Here is a 17,471-nt window from a genome sequence, read left to right as displayed (position 1 = left end):
TGGGCTAAGCCGCGCCGAGCCGTGCCGAGCCGCGCCGAGCCGTGCCGGCGGCCGTACAGCCCGCTAGGGGCTGGGGGGAGGCAGGGCCGCCCGGGCGCCCTCGAGGGCCAAGGTGCGAGAGCCCCCTCCCGGCGGGGGGCCCGGCCCCCCGGGCGGGGGCGGGGCGGGGGCCGGGGCAGGTGCGCCGCTCGGGCGGGGCCGGGCCGGGGCCGGCGGTAAGCGGGACCCCCGGCGCAGCCCGCCCCGCGCGCCCCCGCGGTGCCGCCGCCGCCGCCTGCCCCTCCCCGGCGCCCCCGGCCCCCCTCGGCGCCCCTTCCCGCCGCTGGCCCGGCGGGGCTCGGCCCGGGGGGGGTGGGCCGCGCGGGGGCCGAGCCCCCGGCCCGCTGGCATCCCGCTCCGGCTCGCCCCGCCGCCCCGCGGCCGGGGAGCGATGGATTTTCGGGGGAAGAAGTACGAGCGCGGCAGTAACTGGTCGGACCCCGAGGTGGTGGAGCTGCTGCAGCTCTGGGCCGACGAGTCGGTGCAGGTGGAGCTGGAGAGCTGCTTGCGCAACCAGCACGTGTTCAACCGCATCGCCGAGGTGCTGCGGGAGAAGGGCATCCACCGGACGGGCGACCAGTGCCGGGAGAAGATCAAGAAGATGAAGCTGGAGTACCGGCGCATCAAGGACAACAGCAAGGCCCCGCGGGGTGGCCGGACGTGGAAGTTCTACGAGGTGATGGACCGGGTGCTGACCAGCCGGCCCGCCTTGGCCTACGGCTCCCTCAGCGGCAGCATGATGGCTCAGCAGGTGCTGCAGGGCAGCATGGTGGAGAGCTACCATCACCAGTTCACCTCCTCGGCCCTGCCCTTTGGACACTCCCAGCACCCTGAACTGATGGAAATCAAATGTGAGGAGGTGAACTCTGATGAGCACTGCTTGACCCCAGAGCCCCCACCATCCATGTCTTACCAGCAGGGCTCCCCTGAAGAACATGAGATGGAGAGAGCCTTCTTGGAGAGGGCCCAGAACGACTCTCCCATCTCCAGGGTGGAGATTCCCATTGAAACCAGTGTTTCACCTTCAGGTAGGGATAGCCTTTTACATTCCAGCATAAGGTTTCTGCCTGGTTTCCCAGAAAGAGAGATTTATTTTTTTTCTGGTGCAGAGATAGACACCTGGTTTTTGCACTGACGTTGGGATCCTTATTTTCCCACGTCCCAAAAAGCTTTAAAGTAGAAGGCTGGTATCTGCGTTCATAGTTGCCTGGCCATTCCCGAAACGTATCTCGCTTGCAGGGAAACAGAATCTAAAATTGATGTGCTAGGCTAAATAGCATGTACGAAATCCAAAGGACTGGCATATCTGCCATAAGATGGGATAGGCATTCGTGCTAGATTTCCACATATAATGCTGACAGTACTTACCTTACCGGAAAAAAAAAAAAAGGAAAAATTGCATGCTTTTTGCTGTCATTTGAATATCACCAGGGCTGTCTGCGGTCCTCATGCTGAATTGTATCAGGAGACCCTCTTCTGCCATGGCTACACTATAAACCTGCAGGTGAAACTTTCCTTGCCTTCTTTTAAAATGTTTTCCAGATCTAATCTTTTAGGACACTCAACATTGAAGAATACTTGGGAATAACATTGCCTGGCTTTCTAAGCTAGTTGTTAGGTCTTGGAAGAAGATGTGTTTGAAAGTCATTTGCAGAAACAGCATATCTGTTCACAGGAGATGAGACACCGGCACTGAAAGAAGTTGGCCATTGCTTGGCTGCTAGGAAGGGTACGGTCTCAAAATCCCAGCAGTTTCAGACCAGTCTAGGATGGGCTGATGGAAGAGCACGGCGTGATGGGGAAGAAGAGAGACGATAACTAACCAGTGTGAGGTTAATGTCTGAGATTAGGAAGAAATGCTATGTCCTCTTTGCTGTGGTGGTTGCATAGTCCAGTGGAGGGAACTGACAATCATTCAGGTTTATTCAGAAGCTGGGTACAGGGCTAGAGCTGGCAGCATAATAGGGTGTCCAATCTGTGAAGTTAAAAACAAACTTCAAAAAAACCTCGCAAACTTCAAGATGTACCTGACAGGTTTTGCTTCAGTTTTCCTGTAAAATCCTACAGTAGATTGAAGGATGTTTCCCAGGAAGAGCAGGGGAAGTCAGCAAAGCATGTCCATGCTGCTTTACTTTCTGCACGCTTAATTTTTCTTCCTTGCTTTTACATATTCACAGGTTTCAGTGAGCCCAGCATGGCAAACTCATCACGGATCCAGAACGTGGTTCCCCGGCCTGGCTTCTCTGCCTTGCATCGGCTGAGAAAAAAGCGGAAAGGCCAGCGTGTGAAGGACCCGCTCGATGATCTCTTGCTGAAGACCCTGACATCTCAGCGGGCCATGGAAGAGCGCTTTTTGCAGATGGAAGAACGCCGGTTTCAGCGAGATTTGGATGTGGAGGAGCGTCGGATGCAACTGGAGCAGCGCCGGTTTGAACTGGAGCGGGAGCATGAATTTCGCATGTTCAATGTCTTTGCTCAGATGCTCAGCATCCTAAAGCAGAGCCATAGCGGCTCGTCCTCCTCTGTTGTGATGCCTCGAGGCTTGGACTTCAGCCAGGCACTGTCCGAAATTGCAGGAATGGGAGGAGGAGGGGGTGACCTGCAAGAGATGAGATCTCGCTCGCTTACCGACAGGAGGGTTGACATGCATGGCTTCTGTAACGCCAGCGACTTCCAGAGAAGCCCCTACCTCTCTGCTCGTGGCAACATTGCCAACATTTTTCGTGGCTCCACTGAGGAAGGGTACAAAGCTTATCATGCTGACAAGTATGATGAAGACAAGAACCCCAATGTGAGTGTGAACCTCGGAGCGTTTTCCTGGCTTATCTTGCTAGGAAAAAACTTTCTTGGCCTATGTGTCAGCAAACCTCTAAAAGTGTGAGGTTTTTTTGATCTGACTAATACATGGCAACTCAAGGTGTTTGAGGAAGAGAAATAAAAAGTAGCTTTTCAGATCATCTGTATAGAAAGATGAGCGCTCTGTTCAGCTCAGGTTTGCACTTCTGATTTCCCTATTAATAGAATATTAGGGGAAATAATAGCAGTAGGAGACCTTGAAAGATGTAAGAAATCTGCAGGAACAAACAGAGCTCCTGTTCTTCCTTTCACCTAATCACCTCTGTTGCCCACTGAAGAGCATCTCGGATTATCTGATTATATATGTTTATTGCAATGATGGGTGCAGGAGATACAACAACTAAGTAGTAGACTTTTTTTTTTTTATTATTATTTTTAACTAACAGCCCTTTTTCTGCCTGTTTATGCTCGGCTGCTCAGTTGTAAGCAGCTCATCACACCCCCTTGTGGCACAAAGGCAGTGTTAATATTTCGTGGCAAATCATTACAGAGTAACAAGCATAGTAAATATAAAGAATGATTTATATGTGAATTACTTTGAAATAGATCTCACATTCAAGTACTGAATTACTTGAAACTTTTAAAATGTTTTATTATTAGCCCTGACTTCAGTCACGCCGTGTTGGGTGTGTATCTTAAAAACTAGGTTTTTAAGGTAGAAAAACACAAGGAAGTTTTTGATTCAGGGTGCGTTACGAGGTGAAAACTGCCTCTTCTACCAACTTCTGTCGATACAGGCGGTGACTTTTTAAACAAATACCTAAAATTGGACTTGTACTTTAGTAACATCATAAACGTGAAGTTGCTTAGATTTATTTTTGCATTTTTCAAAATTTATTTACCCAGCCTTTTCCAATTATGAAAATATGTTGGTAGATTTGACCTCTTCAAGATCTAATGTAGTGCTAAATAAGCAGGGCCAAATCCTAAACCTGGAACTTTTGAGTTGTCTCTTCAGTGGGGAAAATTTAGTGTTGTAACCAATTACGACTACATGTTTATGTGGTTTCTGAGCAAATCAGTGGAGTGGAATGGTAATGACTGATAAATGCTTTTAGATAAAGAAATGTATCCAAAACATTGTTTAAAACTGCTGCAGAAGGGTAAACCTCAGTTTTCTCAGAATTGTTTTAGGGTTTCTTTTGTAGTTAGATATATACCAGTGAGTGAATTCAAGATTAAGCTGAACATATTCTGTAAAGAAGTACAAACTGTTAGTACATACTCATTTACAGGCAGTTTATTGACTAAGAAGCTGAGTGCCTGGGTTAAATACGTAAACACGCACACATATATATGTGTCTTGAGTTACATATGGTGAAATTAATGTGAACTGTGTTTTGACTTTTCCCTGGTAAGCTTTTTGGAGGCAAGTTAGTGAAGTGATAGCTAAGGTGATGTAGGCATGTGTTTTTTTGTGTCTATAAAACAATAAATTACTTCTTTTTCTAGGGTATAATAAACTTCGGCACCAGTGAGAATAAACTCTGCTTTGACCTGATGTCTAAGCGGGTAAGTCCTATTCCAAAAAGAAATACTGAATTTGTTGTGTAGTTCCTCCCCAGTGCTTGTACTTCAGGGAGTTATTGCCATTGCTCAGGTTCCTCTGGTAAAGTTTTTCGTTGTGAATTTTTTATTTGTTGCAAGTCACCTTTGAATCCAGCTATTTGTACATTTATTTATGTTATTTTTCCAGGAGGATAGGAACAAGGGTGTTTTTCTGTTCCTCTTTGTGACGAGTTTCCCTTTGGGGATGTACTTGGCTCAGAAAACCAAACGAAAACAAGATGCATTTTATTTTTTCCTGCTGACAGTACTTGATTTAATACAGAGGTTTTGAAATTAGTTTTGAACTGTATTTAATTTCAAGGATCTTCACATCTGTCTGTTATAAAGTCAAACAATTTGGACACCCAGTTCTCAGCTTATGCAAAATGTGCCCACGTGGCAGCAGTGAACAGTGGCAGCGCTTGAAATCTTCCAAAATCAGACTGACCCAGCTGCTACCTGCTTAGTTTGTTCAGTTGCACCAGGAGAGGCATGAAACACATGGCACAACTCAAGAAGTAGAAAAGGTCAAAAGAAAACAAAAGAACTGTGCTGTAGACTGTGCTGTAGAGGAATGTTTCTGGACTTCCATTAAAAATCACTGCCCAGGTGCAGCCTGCGAGGTGGGCAGGGGGCAGTTTCTCCTACCTGAAGTTGTCTGAGGGGAGGGAAGGTGGCTCAGGGTCGGACAGTCGGCCTCTGTGGTTTGAAGTTCATGGTTGTTCCCATTCCACCAATTCCCACCCTCAAAATGTTCCTTGTTTTATTTCTGCTTGCCACTCCACTGACTCGGGGGGATGCTACCCCACCACTCCGCCTTCCAGCTAAAAGAACAGGTAAGGCAGGGCTGCTGCCTGCACAAAAAAGGGTGCCTTCTAGTCTGTGTAGGTCGTACCTTCCTTCCTTTGCTGTCCTTTCCCCTTAAAACTAACACCAAGCCTGCAGTAAGTGGTGCAGAGAGAGATGGTAATCAGCTGCATCTTAATTAACCTTACTATGAAAATGAGTTAAGACTTTGTTGGCTATAGTGAGATGAGCCATTACGCTTGTGGCAACAAGCTGAACAGAGATACTGTTGCCAGTTATCGCAGCCTGGAGTTACAGTATGGCTTCATTGAATGCAGCACCAGCTGGGGTTGGAAGCAAATTATTTCTTGCTATTTGGGACAATGTTGCTTGTAACAGTACTTGCTGTTTCCACTGAATAAAGTAATTTATCAGATTTCTGTCGTCAACTTTTGACCCTTAAATTAGAGAATATTTTGTGGTGTGAGCTATCTTAGATGGCCTTCATTTCAGTTGGCCCATCTGGTTTCCTTAGCCCTTAATGCATTGTCTTTAAGGGTTCTTCTCTTATTGCATAGCCATTTTTGGCAAAGTCTGCTGATATGTTTTGTGTTGCATTCTCTAGATAAGCTTAGGAGAGAGATCTAAGGAGGCACAATTCTGTGCTACATAGGCTTCAAGAACATCTACAGCTGAATAAAGGAACTTTAATCCTATAATATCAGGTTGTAATTCTGCATGGGATAAGGACAGTGTCTTTTAAACTCCAGAGCTTGGCACCAGTTATTAAAACACCAATACAGAATGTTGTGGTTTTATTTCTTTCAAACAAAAACTTTCACACTGCATGTTGAATTTCCCTTCTCCCTTGCACTGTCACCTACTTGTTGTGTCCCCCCACCCTCACCTTTTTTAATATTAACTCATAGATTTTGTTGCCATTAAATATGTGGAAGGTACCATGTACATAATATTTGTTTATTCCCTTTTTGTTTGTGTAAAATGTCCTCTTCTCTCTGCCTTTGTCACTGCTGTGCTTTCCTTTGCAACTTCATAGAACTGGATTATGTGAAACCCTGATATTTACAACCTTGAAAATATTCAGATAAAAGCAGTGTGCATACTTTTATCTAAATATAAACATTATAAAGGGCTTTGCAGTCCAGGTGAATCTTGTCTTTGAGATCAGAATGAACTCCTAATAAGGAACAAAGTGCCTGCCCTGGGAAAGAATTATCAAGAAGATAATTTCATTTTTCTCCTGTCTTTTGAAAGCTCCTGTAATGCTTCAGTACTTACAAAATTTAGCAGAATTATAGATCTGAAGGAACTGTGGTAACTTGGAACTATGACATAAATGAAAGCTAGAATTCATTAAAAAAATAATATACTGAAAGTTTATTAAAGAAAATATGTATCTGACTGTGATTCAAAATCTTTTCTATCTCTCTCTGACAGTCTAGTCCTGAGCTTTCACAGCTGGGACTTACTTTCCAGCTGAAAGCTGTTGTTCTCAGAGGTTGAGCAAAACATTCTTTGAAACTGTTTGGGTTGCTTCATTTGCTGAGAGAGTCTTCTGCAGATCTCTTGGTTGTGGGTATTGTGCGTATTGCCCGTTCTGCATCCTTTCTGTAGATCTCTGTACAGTGAAGTTTTGGCCGCAGTAACTTAGCAGAAGCTTGTACACTTCATATAACCTGAAGTTATCACTGATCAGTTTGCTGATCCTTTCTTCTCTAAGATGCATTAATTTTGATTGGTCAGTGGCTTTCTCAATCCAGTTTTACAACTGTTGAAGTTGTGTGTGTATGTGTGTGTCTGTCTATGCAGGTATGTACCTGTACATGGATCGTGTCTACCTCCATGTTTCTGATATCAGTGATTGTGCTATTAATGGATCTTCTTGTTACTTTCAGCTAACACAGACCGATATGAATCTGATGGAGCCTCCACTTCTTCAGTATCCTGACTGGAAGGGACATATGTTGTAAGTCTTCTCTTTTCTATAATGCTTCTCTGTTTGACTGGTTGTTTGATAAGCAGAATGGATTCATACAAACCACTTCTGCTACACTCACTAGTTAAAACTTTTCTAGGTCATTTAATCATCTTTTTCTTTGCAAAACTGTAAATTAGCTGCCCAACAAGTTCATCCAGTTAAAAATCCTTTTATGTGAAAGAAGATGCAAATTTACTAAAGCAAACACAGTTTTAAAAGCACAGTGTACATTAACAAATTGGGTAACTCCAAAGAGTTCTTTGAAACATAGTGAACACTTGGGGACTTTAATCTTTCTCTTCTGTGCCTCGATGGAAGCTCATCAGAAATGTATGCACCATTATAGGCATTATCCATGATGCCTCTGCCATGTATAAAAGCCATGTCTGTGGCATGGGCCTGAGCTATTCTGTTTTCTATCGCCAGACTACTGTGCCCTGGCTTTATTTTCCTAAGATGTGGACCTGGGGAAGCCCAGCCTTTTGGAGAATAAGCTGAATCAATATTTGCTTTTGTGTCTTTCTCAGTTTACGGGAGGAAGTGGCTCGATTTTTGACCTATTACTGCAAGGCCCCTGCACCTCTTAAGGCAGAAAATGTGGGTAACCCACTTTCCATTGATGTCTGTTCTAATGTATTGCCATTTGTTGTCAAACAGTTTCATCTTTTTTTTAAACAAATTATTTGGTAAGATGACAGCCTTTTATCATGTAAATGAGATTGATTCATAGCCATTTCAGTAGCTTTTGATGCACACTTCAGCCAAAACACTTTGGGTCTACTGTATGTTTGTTCCATGCTTTACTTTTGTGTGCCAACTCCTCATGCCAGTGCTCTCAGTGGGGCTTTATGTTTTCATTTCCTTATTCAGCTCTGGGACCTACTGTGCCTGTATCCCTCAGTCTTGACAAAGTATGCCCACTGTTCCAGTTGAGTTTAATTTCATCCTGTTCCACTCTTAGACCTCAGGACAAAAATCTGTAACTGAGCCTAGAGTAGTTTTAGCCTGTAAAAACAGACCTTTTCAAACTTTGTGGCAGTGTTGTAAGGAAGGCATCGAGACCTGCGTCTCTGCAGGACTTGCTTCCTTGGGAGGGATGGAAGCTAGGCTGGCTCAGATGCCTGAGGAGATCAGGGACTCCTGCCTCTGCTGAGTGCTAAAGGCAGCAGGAGCTGGTGCAGCCAGTGCATTTTTGGCTACAGTAATTCAACAGAAGCCCATACTGTGTGTCAACTGAAGTTACTACTGATCAGTTTGGTGATTCCTGCTTTTCCAAGGCAGCACGTTCTGCGTGATACTGTGAGTGAAACTCATGGGACCTGTGAGCATCTGTCTTCTAGAAGCCAGGAGTCAAACCTGCTCCTGTATGAGAGTGGTTTCCGCTTTTGCACAGATTTGGCAGGAGGTTGGAGCTGCTGTTACCACAGAGAGATGATAACATGTATTAGCTGATGAAAAGTAGTTTGCTTTTCTAGCAGTTCATAACTACTCCCCAATTTTTTCCCTACTTAAAGCCTACTTTTTTTTTCTAAATTGCATATTAGAATCAAGACAGCACCGGAACAAAGTGTCTCTGAAGCAAAGAACAGAATTTAAATTGTTTCTGGTAGAAGTGGAATTTCAGCAGGAAAATTCTGGGAACACCTGTGCTAGAGAACCGGGGAGAAAATACATTTCAGTGATATGGTCAGAAATTATTATATAGTGTTGTCTTTCTATGGACAGATTTATCACTAGCCTCTCTCTTTCTTCTGTAGGTGATTGTTTTAAATGGCTGTGGCTCTTTATTTTCTGCGTTAGCTACAGTCCTTTGTGATCCAGGGGGTAAGTGGATGGTTGGGAGATTTTTTTAATGTTTATTTTTGCTGGGAAATAATGTGTTGCTCTGTTTAAATATTGTTTGACAGAAGTGAAGTAGTGGAATTGGCGCTGGCCTGCTGCAAAGTTCTTGTTTTCTGCAAGATTGTGCTGTGAAATTCATCATGTCTGTGGTCTGCAGACATCATGCACTCAACACTTGGTGTCTTGTCCTGTCTGTCTTCACTGTTTTCATGGTGTCTTGTTTTAGTTTGTTAGGCTAAATGTGGGCTATGCTCATGTTTACCTAGGTTCTTGCAGAAGATTAAAGAATTAACGGAAAAATAAAGTGGAGGAAAAGGCAGTAACATTACAGTGTTTTCCTCTGAAATGAGGCAGAGCTGTAAAAAAGCTTTCATGTTTAGCTGAAGTACATTAGAAGAGCAAGGCCTGTGACCTTTTGATAACCAGTTTTGTTTTCTCGGTTCCAGAAGCTGTTCTGATTGCTACTCCCTTTTATGGTGGTATTACCCAGAGCGTCTTTCTCTATGGTAATGTCAAGCTGGTGTACGCGTATTTAGATAGTAAGGTAAGATCTGAGGGAAGGAAATACCAACCTCTGTAGTTAAAAAATAATTGACAGTGGGAAAGTGCCGAGCTTTGGGAACCTTTGAAAGCAGTCCTCAGAACATGGATAGGCTGCAGCCTGTGGACATTTTTCCAATATATATTGGAGATATATATATAGATAGATAGATAATATAAATAAAATACAAAAACTGGGCATATAATTTGTAAGAAGGTTGTTCAAGACTGTAAATCTGGATTCCAATCTTGTCCTTTTCTTGTATCTTACTCCCAGTAATGGCTCTTGAGAGGAAAAAAAATGGCCGTTTTGAGCCTTGGAGACAGAAGTATATACTGTCCTACTAAAGATGGTCCCGGGGTGGAAGAGCAGATGGAGATCTTGCATTGTTTTATTTATTCAAGGATAACCAGAGTATTCTGTGTGTGTGTGGCCAGCCTGCGATGAGTATTTCTTTGATATTATTTATTTAATTATTCTCTCTGTAGTATAAAGGTTAAGAAGATGGTTTCTTTGTTGTTGTTGTGGCATTTTTATTTTCTTTTGGGGAACATTTCTCAGGCGATTGGCTCAAGGCAGACTCTATTGAAATAACTTGGACTTTTTTATCTTTGTGATGTCTTCCAGATTACTGGAACAAGCACTCGGCCTTTTCAGCTTACAGTGGAAAAACTGGAAAAAGCCTTACAGGATGCCCGGGCAGAGGTGAGTCTAGCTGAGCTTCACATTACTATTAAGTCTACAATATGTTTGAGACAGCATATTCCAGAAGTGGCCTGAAGATCAAAACATTTTCAAATTCTAGCACCTGGCTTTCCAGTTGTCCTTGTAGACCTTGAGATTAGGCTACTTGCGAACTCAGGGGCAGGCTTAGGGGGAGTCCCCGGTGTTGTGTCTGTCCAGTCCAGGTTTTTTTTTCCAGCAGAAAAGATAAACCAGGAGTACCAGACCATTCACAAATCACTGGAACCTGTTCATATCACAAGAAAAATGCACCTGGGCATGCACTAAAAAGTAGAGACTACCCAGGTCTTCTCCTTCATGAAGGCCAGCTGAGTAACTCCAGAACTTACTGCTCTATGCGGTTAAATCCACTAAGAACACCGAGAATTTTTGCAGGAGGGAGAGAGGTGCAAATCTCAAGGATAAATGCAGATGAGTATCACCTTTCTGAAGAGTTAGTCTGTACATTTGGATGTTGTCCTAAGCACTATATATGTTTAGCTGCATCTTAGATCATTACTGGCTCTGACATCTCCAGTCAAGTGTGCTCTAAATGAGAACAGTTTACATCCACGTAGTTCAAATTCCTATCTTTCTTCCCTCATTTATGGCCAATCTTCAGTACTTTGTTACTTCCTAATTACTGATATCGCTCAGAGAAAGTTCTTTTCTATGCTGAGAATGCACGAGAGCATCTTTCTCATTAATTGTTTGACCAGATGGCAATGGTTGTGGCAGACTCCCTCTTTTTAAAATCATAGATTCGTTCTATGTTTTTTTCATTCACTTTGCAAGTGATATAGTTGTAAAAAAACAAAAACAAAAACAAATCTTAATTTGTGGCTAGAAATTTTCTCATTCAAATGTAACCTTTGAGGTAAAAAGTCATGGTGGAAGCTTGAGAGAAATCTTGTGTCACACTCGCTGCTCAAGTAGAGGGACTGAAAATTTATCCCATGGTTGGTGCTGTTTTAATACTGCATTATTTGTGTTCTACAGGGTGTGACTGTAAGGGCCTTAATTCTTCTGAATCCCCAAAATCCCCTTGGGGACATCTACTCCTTGTCAGAGCTACGGGATTACCTGGAATTTGCTAAAAGGTATGTCAGTTTGGAAGACCGAGGCATCCTGAGTTGGGTATGGCTATCAGAATCTGGTGGACTACTTGCTGTCCCTATATTGATCTGTGAATATCTTTGAAGTCAGGCAAACAGTCTATTCTTCACACACAGTGGTGGGCTTAAGAGACGAGAGGGGAGTTTTGGGGGCCAGCAAACATGGACCATGCAGTCATCTGGAGTGGCAAAGTAATTTGCATCAAGGGATGCAAGTTTTATTTGTTGGTAGTCTTAGCAAACACTATGGTGCTGTGCTTCTCTGGTAGGAAGCAGAGTTCCTTTCCTTTCAGTTTCTCTGTATGTGCAAAGACAAAGAAATATATGAATATGGGTTCCCAGCTTCATCATGGATCACAGGTACTCTCTGAGATTCAGAATCTGTGAGATTCTCGGTGGACGATGATACAACTTACTCTAGACAGGTAGTACATACAGCAATTAGTTTTCACTAGTGCATTGGAAATGACTGAAGTTTTGTCTCATTATATGGTTGCAGTGGGTTGACAGGTGGATATATCTCAAATCACTTCAATGTACACATAATAGCCCTGAATTATGAAAAAAAATGCTTCTGTAAAATTTGGTGTCCCTCTTCTTTGTATAAAGCAAGTCTTTGCAGGCCTGAATTTATCACTGCTTCTAACCCAGAAGCAACTTTCTTTTGTAATCTCCATTTTGTCCTTTTGCAGACATGAATTGCATGTGATAGTAGATGAGATCTACATGCTGTCAGTTTTTGATGAATCAGCCACGTTTCACAGTGTCCTAGGCATGGACAGGTAAAATCAGCTCCTACTTCCCTGGTCATCTTCCAGTGACAGTTCAACACGATGCCGTGCTGTGAACTTGTGGCTGGAAGTTAAGTCATGAGCAAGCAAATTCTGAATCTGCCTTATGCCAATTTCTTTTTTTTTTTTTTTTGTAATTTCGGAATGGCAAATGCATTTTGTTAAGTGCAATCTAGCAAGTGAAAAATGGTAGGTAGTTTCTGTTGTGGCACACTTTTCAATGTGTGCTTCAGTTTTTGCTTGTGACAGTCCCCAAAACTGAATACGGATGTTTCATTTGTTGAGAGTGGGCTTTTCTTCCTACCTAAACATTATTACCTCTTTCCATGTCTCTGTTGATGCCTGTAAAGACTTCCTGTTGCTGTTTGTTTTCTGTTTTTTTCATATAGTAGTCACGGATCATAGTGTTATTACAGACTGGAGAACAGGTTTTATTAGGTATCAATTTAATGAGATGAGAAAAACTTTTCAAATCTCACCTTTTAAAAATATGGTGGGCTTTATTTTTCAAATGTCTAGTTTTCACCAGTGGTGCTATCTTTATTTTTGTGCTCAATTGCAAGGAAATAAAATACACTTGGTTAAGTGTTAGCTCAGTGTTTCTGGGCTTGGATGTAAAAGAAAATTACTTTTAATTCTTGGCAAATACATTGGCGCAGGCTCGATTTCTAGCATTATATGTACAAGCTTCATAGGTGCAGGAAATCTGTGCATGAGATATAGCACTTGCAAGTATCCGTGTATCTGAAATACTTTAAAATTGTGTCTAAAACTAGTTCCAGGGAGTTCCTAGGTTCTAAAATTAGGTTGGATTTGAATTTTCCCTACTTGACTGATGTTCCATGCTGCACTGTCTGTCATTGTGTAATGCTGCCTCTCTGTTTCTGCAATGCTGCACTGGTGATCCAAAAGCTTCAGCACCTATGACACTAACTGCCCATCTGCATCCTTCTACATACAGATTGCCTGATCCACAGCGGACCCATGTGATGTGGGGAATAAGCAAGGTGAGTGCTGGTTGCCATCGTGCTGTGCCGCCTTGGCTGGTAGGGTTGGCCTGGTGTCCTCAGGTTCCTCGTGCTGGAAAGAACAAGGCAGTAGTAATAGGATCCTGGTCTTCCTATGTAATAAAGTAGTTTTTCTGTGTCTTCTGCAGGATTTTGCTGTCTCTGGGATTCGCTTTGGTACTTTGTATACAGAGAACCAAGATGTCGCTAATGCAGTGGCTTCTTTGTGTTACTTCCACGGGGTTTGCGGACCTGTCCAGCACAAGGTTGCACAGCTGCTCAGAGACAGAGGTGAATCAGTAACTCCGTATACGATCATCTGCTGTTGTGTGTGTCTTAGTACCTGGAGGGTCCCCTCCCCTTACTTTCCCAAGTGGTCTCCTGTTTGTACAGCTTAATTGACAGTCTTCTGTAACCCTGAAGCTGCCCATGTAACGTAAGGCTGACAGTTCTACAGACAAGGACCATTTCTGCAGAGCTCCTAATCAGCAGAATTAGAGGAGCAGCTTTGAAGAAGTGTGATAGCTCTTTGTATAGACATAGCCAGAGTTATGTAGAACCAGCAGAGTGGAAACAAAGAAGACAGGCTTGTGGGATGAGGGAAATGGAACTGGATTTCTAGGGAGTGCTAACAGTCCACAGCAACTAAGAGCTATGAACGTAGGGAAACTTTCTCAGGAAGGTCAAGAAGATATTCTTCTGCACAGACATGAAACTGCTAAATAGGTTTTGCCCCTCTTTTTGCTATTTGAAGAAACAGAAAACAAAAAAAGGAGGTGAAGGGTGAAACAAAAAGGCACTGTGAGTTTTTGGAAACCTGAACAGACCTGAATTCTTTCTCAGTTCGTGATTATTTTTTTTTTATGTTCTCCTCCTGGTCAGACTGGATCAACCAGGTGTACCTGAGGGCCAATCATGCCCGCCTAAAAGCTGCTCATACGTATGTGACAGATGAACTGAAGACACTCGGGGTTCCATTTCTCAACCGCAATGCAGGCTTCTTTGTCTGGATTGATTTCCGAAAGGTTGGTAGTCTTAGGAAGGGAGGCTTCTCCTGGGATGAGGGCAGGCACGTGGTGCAGCTGCATCTAGAGGAAAGTTTAATACTGTGATAAGCATTTTGTTTTAACAAATCTGTTGTCTGATGAGCAGAGGGAAGGGCTGCCTGGTATTTCTGTCCATTCTTTTCCTTTCATCTGTCTGTGCATTTCCCTCCTTGCAGGAATCTTACTGCTCTCAAGCTACTTTCCTCCCCATTTCTTCCTTTATATCACAACTGCCTTACTTCAGAGGTAAAAGGTGTCTCCCCTGGCCTTTGCAGACCTCATGGGAATCAGAAATTCATGAGGATCTCAGTGATTTAGCCTATATGTTACTAACCTCTGGCCCTTCTGCTGACTCTCCTAGTACCTTAGGACAGGCACATTTGAGGAAGAGATGCTGCTCTGGAGGCGTTTTCTGGATAACAAGGTCCTCCTGTCCTGTGGTAAAGCTTTTGAATGCAGTGAACCTGGATGGTTCCGCATCATCTTTGCTGACAAGACCCACCGGCTGCAGTTAGGTGAGTAATGTTTTCTTCTCTTTTTCGTCCCACCAGAATTTCTGCAGCACCCTTTCCTCCTCTCCTTAATCCTAAACTAACCCTGTTACTATTATCCTCGTCTTCCCTGTTTTTCTCCCCCTTTACTTCCATCCTCCAAATTTTTCTGGATCTGATAGATTTGGGGACACTTCTGGCTTATACTAATCCACTGGAGTTTCTCCTCCTTATACCATTGCAGGTATGCAACGGATCCGCAAGGTTTTGGAAGAGCGGGAGCAGGAGATACTGGCTGAGGAGAAGGAGCAGCCTTGTCAGTCAGATCAGGACGGTAAAGCAGATAGCACAGATGAAGTCATTTTTGTGTCCCGCCACCAGGAACCTACCTGTGCCAGTAGCTCCAACCTTGGTGACCTCATTGGCCTCCTGCAGCAACAGATGCGTTCATCTGACTGGCTACAGAAAAATACAGCCGAACAGTTTGCACAGGGAAAGCCAGAGATCTATGACGTATTCAGCAAACTGGTGGGGAAGCAGTAGGGGTCAGTGTGCCTTCAGGGGACTTCCTGAACAGTGACTGACCTGCCCCTAACAGCTCAGCAGTGACTTCCAGCAAATTATATATTTTATGTATAGGAAGAAAATCACTTTGTAAAACTCCTCCTCTCCCCCCTGTTTGAGATCTCTAATTTGTATTATATAGGTGCATTCCTTGGATTGGGGTGAGGGTAGGGAATGGGGGGAGTCTTGTTCACCTGCTGCCCCCTGTCCTGCGACATCATTGTATTTTGTATTTCATTTCTAATGAATATGCATTTAACTCTCTTATAAGGTCCTGTGGTGTCATTTTTTATGCTGCTTATGTCACTCTTTCCAAGAAGATGGAGACTTGAGATTGCTAAAATGGGTAAAGTTTCCCTTTTCCTGAATGATAATCAGATGTAACTGATAGCAGATGACTGCTTTCACAAACAGGTGTTTTTGGGAGATAGAACCTGGTGTCAGCCCTAACTTAGCCTTGGCTGGCTAAGGGTAAATAAGCATGTGCACAGGTTCACCTGCACGGGTGAGGCTCTTAAGATCATGGTCATCTAGTCTGAGTTCTGTAAAGCTTTTCATTTTGAGTTGGTTTCCAGTGTAACCTCAGATCAGATAGTATCTTGGTTGGTGAAATGCCCATTTTTGTTTCTATCCTTCTTTTATGTATTCATAGAAATAAGCAGCATCCATTGGCCTTTTGGCACAGCATCCACAAAAGGGTTAAGAATGGAGAAGCAACTGAAAGTATATGTGCTTTCTGCAGCCTTCCTATCCCTGGAAGTCCATCCCTTCTAGTTAGCAGTGAGCTATATTGGCAGGACAATGCAGAGAATGCTACTTCTTCCATTGTGCTGGGTGTACCTACTTTAAGGCCACAGGTTTCCAAGGTGGCACCTTCTACCATTTCCAGGGTAATTAGGACAATTTTTTAGCTACGTTTGTCAATTTACAGGGTAATCTTTTGACTAAATAGTGTTCTTCAGTCTCCTTTCCTTCCTCTTTTCTGTTTTAAGAGACACTTTTTCATGTATGATGGTGATAAAAGTGTTTCAGTTGGAAAACTTCTTTCACAGATACATAGCCCTTTAATTTCTGGTACTATAAAATTTTTGGTTTCTTAAAGGAGTGTAAGCTGCTTTTTATGCATACATATTAATCCAGAATTCAAGGAAATTGCCCATGAAAACTGAATGGAAGTGCACCTTTCTCCTCCTGTCATTTGTTCTAGTAGTCATCAAGTTTCATCCTGGTGGCGTTATGGAATCTGTTTATATAATGAGTTAGGTGCAAGACAAAATTTAGACTAAAGTCTGTGCTGTCAAAGCAGTTGGAATTTGCTGATCACAAGTGAAGAACTGTCTTCTAGTCTTCTGATCAAGCCTCCAGTATGAGATTGGAAAGGCAGGAAAACAATCCTTGGTCCCATGAAATACATGCATCTTGCTTAGATTTCTTCTCTGTAGATCATTTAGGAGAAGGGTAGTATTGAGAGTTTACAGGAAATTCAGATAATTCTTTCATACAGTCTTTAAAATGGCTTTCATTTTACAGTTACCTTATGAGGTGGGATGTCCATGATTGACGGCTCACAGTGGCTCTGTTGATCTTGTCCTTCATCATTGCAGCTTTGGGCAGATAAGCATGTCATAATGAGTGATAAAAGCATATGTCTATATCATAAACCAAATTATTAAGGCAGAGGTAGCAAATAATTAATGCAACTGCACTTTGGTGATGTGATGGTAAAGAATTTCCTGGACAGCGAGGAGAATCTGACCAGTGGCTGAGGAGATGATGGTGCTGCATGTGGCAGCTGTTAGAAGTAACTGATCACTCTCTCAGATGCCAGCAATGAGGCAAGGTTGGTGAGGTGATTGGTGAGTACAAGAGATAGTTATAAGCATCATATTTGCTTATTAGTTTGGTATTTGTCCATGTACAACATTTTTAAGTACGTTCTTTGAGTATTGTAATCTATTTTCCATTTGCTCTTGGGTGTCCACAAAGCAAGCTATAGCACAAGACAGGTATTAATGGAATGGGGCAAGATGTACAGCTAAAACATAAATGACCTTACTGGTTTGCTCCCCTCTTATTTATGTATCCCAAGGAGAGTCCAAGCAACAAAGATTTAGGGAGAAAGC

The 17,471-nt window shown here is 43.1% G+C and overlaps 1 protein-coding gene across 3 annotated transcripts; it reads left to right on the top strand.

The window, feature by feature from the left end:
• The first annotated feature begins 298 nt into the window (after nt 1-298).
• Nucleotides 299-15,615, top strand: ACCS (1-aminocyclopropane-1-carboxylate synthase homolog (inactive)). 3 transcript variants are annotated; one of them, XM_040601395.1, is made up of 16 exons: nt 299-1,067; nt 2,217-2,830; nt 4,348-4,407; nt 5,268-5,279; nt 7,146-7,216; nt 7,756-7,825; nt 8,986-9,052; nt 9,517-9,614; nt 10,239-10,316; nt 11,334-11,434; nt 12,142-12,231; nt 13,202-13,247; nt 13,397-13,538; nt 14,130-14,272; nt 14,655-14,808; nt 15,029-15,615. In XM_040601395.1, exons 1-16 carry the CDS (start codon nt 431-433, stop codon nt 15,325-15,327), a joined length of 2,682 nt encoding a protein of 893 aa, XP_040457329.1. In that variant the 5' UTR covers nt 299-430; the 3' UTR covers nt 15,328-15,615. The 3 variants fall into 3 exon arrangements, with proteins under 3 accessions (XP_040457329.1, XP_040457331.1, XP_040457330.1); XM_040601397.1 differs by having other exon boundaries at nt 300-890; XM_040601396.1 differs by lacking the exon at nt 5,268-5,279 and having other exon boundaries at nt 300-1,067.
• The last annotated feature ends 1,856 nt before the right edge of the window (nt 15,616-17,471 follow it).

Source organism: Falco naumanni, chromosome 7 (genome assembly GCF_017639655.2).
Source record: "Falco naumanni isolate bFalNau1 chromosome 7, bFalNau1.pat, whole genome shotgun sequence".
Lineage (NCBI taxonomy): Eukaryota > Metazoa > Chordata > Aves > Falconiformes > Falconidae > Falco > Falco naumanni.
The sequence above is the reverse complement of the archived record's forward strand: the minus strand, read 5'-3'. Positions and strand labels throughout refer to the sequence as shown.

What these genes read in the sequence shown, in the direction of transcription:
- ACCS (XM_040601395.1), top strand. Translation starts at nt 431, where the DNA reads ATGGATTTTCGGGGGAAGAAGTACGAGCGCGGCAGTAACTGGTCGGAC. An exon ending in AGTCCTTTGTGATCCAGGGG is followed by an intron (nt 9,053 to 9,516) that starts GTAAGTGGATGG and finishes TCTCGGTTCCAG; the next exon opens with AAGCTGTTCTGATTGCTACT. An exon ending in GACCCACCGGCTGCAGTTAG is followed by an intron (nt 14,809 to 15,028) that starts GTGAGTAATGTT and finishes ATACCATTGCAG; the next exon opens with GTATGCAACGGATCCGCAAG.